Below are 1,549 nucleotides of genomic sequence, written 5' to 3' on the forward strand. Positions count from 1 at the left end.
AAAACCACTTCAGAAGAGTAACGTTAGTCACAGCGCTTACTGGCTTTGTTGTTTGTAAAGCATTAAAGGTTAACAAAGAATGGCTCACATTAGAAAATATCCTTTTTCATTTTAATCTTCTATGTAGATGCACTCCCCTACAAAATCACCGCGGTTGTTGAGAGTAAGTTATTATTTTCAAATAGTGCTATTTATGTCTTCTTTTAAAAACTACTTTTTATTTTTTCATATCGCAATATCTATCACAGGGAAAAAAATATCGCAATGTCCGATTTTGTGTGTGTGTGTGTGTGTGTGTGTGTTTGTGTGTGTTCTGCGTGAACAGATGCATGAATGGTAAACGTTTTATGTGCCATGAGTGCCTGTATGTACTACGATACTGTGATGTGTTCATGTCCAGTGATTCAAACCGTAAAACTCACCATTTAGGTGGACCCTTGGCTGCTGTGGCTCATATGGATCACAGGCTGGAGGACTGGGGTCCTCCGCCAGGTACAGTGCCTCAGACCTGAAACAAACAGAAAAATACAAAAAATAGTAGTAGGAATTAAATCATAGACAAGTTGTAGCAGAGTTGTAGCTAAGTCGCTTCCCGGCCCCGGCAACTTTGAAGAAGGAGTAGTAATATATAGCAATATAACTGTTGAGATATTTGGAACAGTTTGTCTTAATGCATGCTGCAGGTTTCTGAACTGCACAGGGCCCGTTTGACTGATCTAACCTGGGTGAGTAGAGCGTCGGTGGAGGCAGCAGGGAGTCAGGCAGCACTGGTGGTGGCACCACTTCCGGGGTGAGTGTCACAGCGTCCAGCGTTTGGGAGGCACACAGCATCTGGTTCACACTGCTGTGGACGGGGGGGACCGCCGGAGGCCACGTGTTCACAGATGAATCCTCCGCATCGACTACCTCCGCCTCGTCCTGCCTCTCTCTCAGCGGTGCCACCTCGCCTGGCTCAGAGCTGGAGTCCTCCTCTTCCTCCCGCTGTGTGTCCCCGTCAGCCGAGGTCACATCAGCAGCAGCGCCGTCGTCATCGTCGTCAGGCTGCGACATAGCAGAGCTGTACATGGACTCACCCAGAGGCCGGCTGGTGTCGAAGCAGTCCGGGAGGACAATAATGTAATCGTCACAGGAGGAGACTGAGGAGGTCTGGCTGCTGACCTGAGACACGGGAGGACAAGATGGAGACATTTACGGACTTTGATCCATGAGAACCACTAAACCAACAACTTCTAACTAGGGCTGGGTATTGTTCAGATATTTTTGATTCCAATCCCAATAATGTGACTTAAATACCGGCTCCTAAATGATACTTTTTTTTTTTCTTTCCCCCAGCTCCTACTCCCCAATGTAAGTCGAGTAAAGATGTGAGTCGCGCATGCATTTAAATGGTTTACGTGTCATACTGACATTTGTGAAATCTATGAAATAATAAAGTTTTCTCATTACAAACAATAACAGAATATGGGAATAATTAAAAAAAACGTTTTAGCAATCCATGATTGTTTGATTGCTAACGTTAGCTCAAAACACCATTCAAGTGACAGCCTTT

General features: G+C 45.3%; 1 protein-coding gene across 8 annotated transcripts in view; it reads right to left on the reverse strand.

The window, feature by feature from the left end:
- The window catches only part of nbr1a (NBR1 autophagy cargo receptor a), an 18,536-nt gene that overhangs the window by 4,214 nt on the left and 12,773 nt on the right, over window positions 1-1,549 (reverse strand). For all 8 annotated transcript variants that reach the window (XM_032502070.1, XM_032502066.1, XM_032502063.1 and 5 more), the window contains 2 exons: window positions 722-1,158; window positions 423-508 (listed from right to left, as the gene is read on the reverse strand). In XM_032502070.1, the coding sequence (XP_032357961.1) occupies window positions 423-508; window positions 722-1,158 (523 nt within the window). The remainder of the gene's footprint in view (window positions 1-422; window positions 509-721; window positions 1,159-1,549) is intronic.

Source organism: Etheostoma spectabile, chromosome 21 (genome assembly GCF_008692095.1).
Source record: "Etheostoma spectabile isolate EspeVRDwgs_2016 chromosome 21, UIUC_Espe_1.0, whole genome shotgun sequence".
NCBI lineage: Eukaryota > Metazoa > Chordata > Actinopteri > Perciformes > Percidae > Etheostoma > Etheostoma spectabile.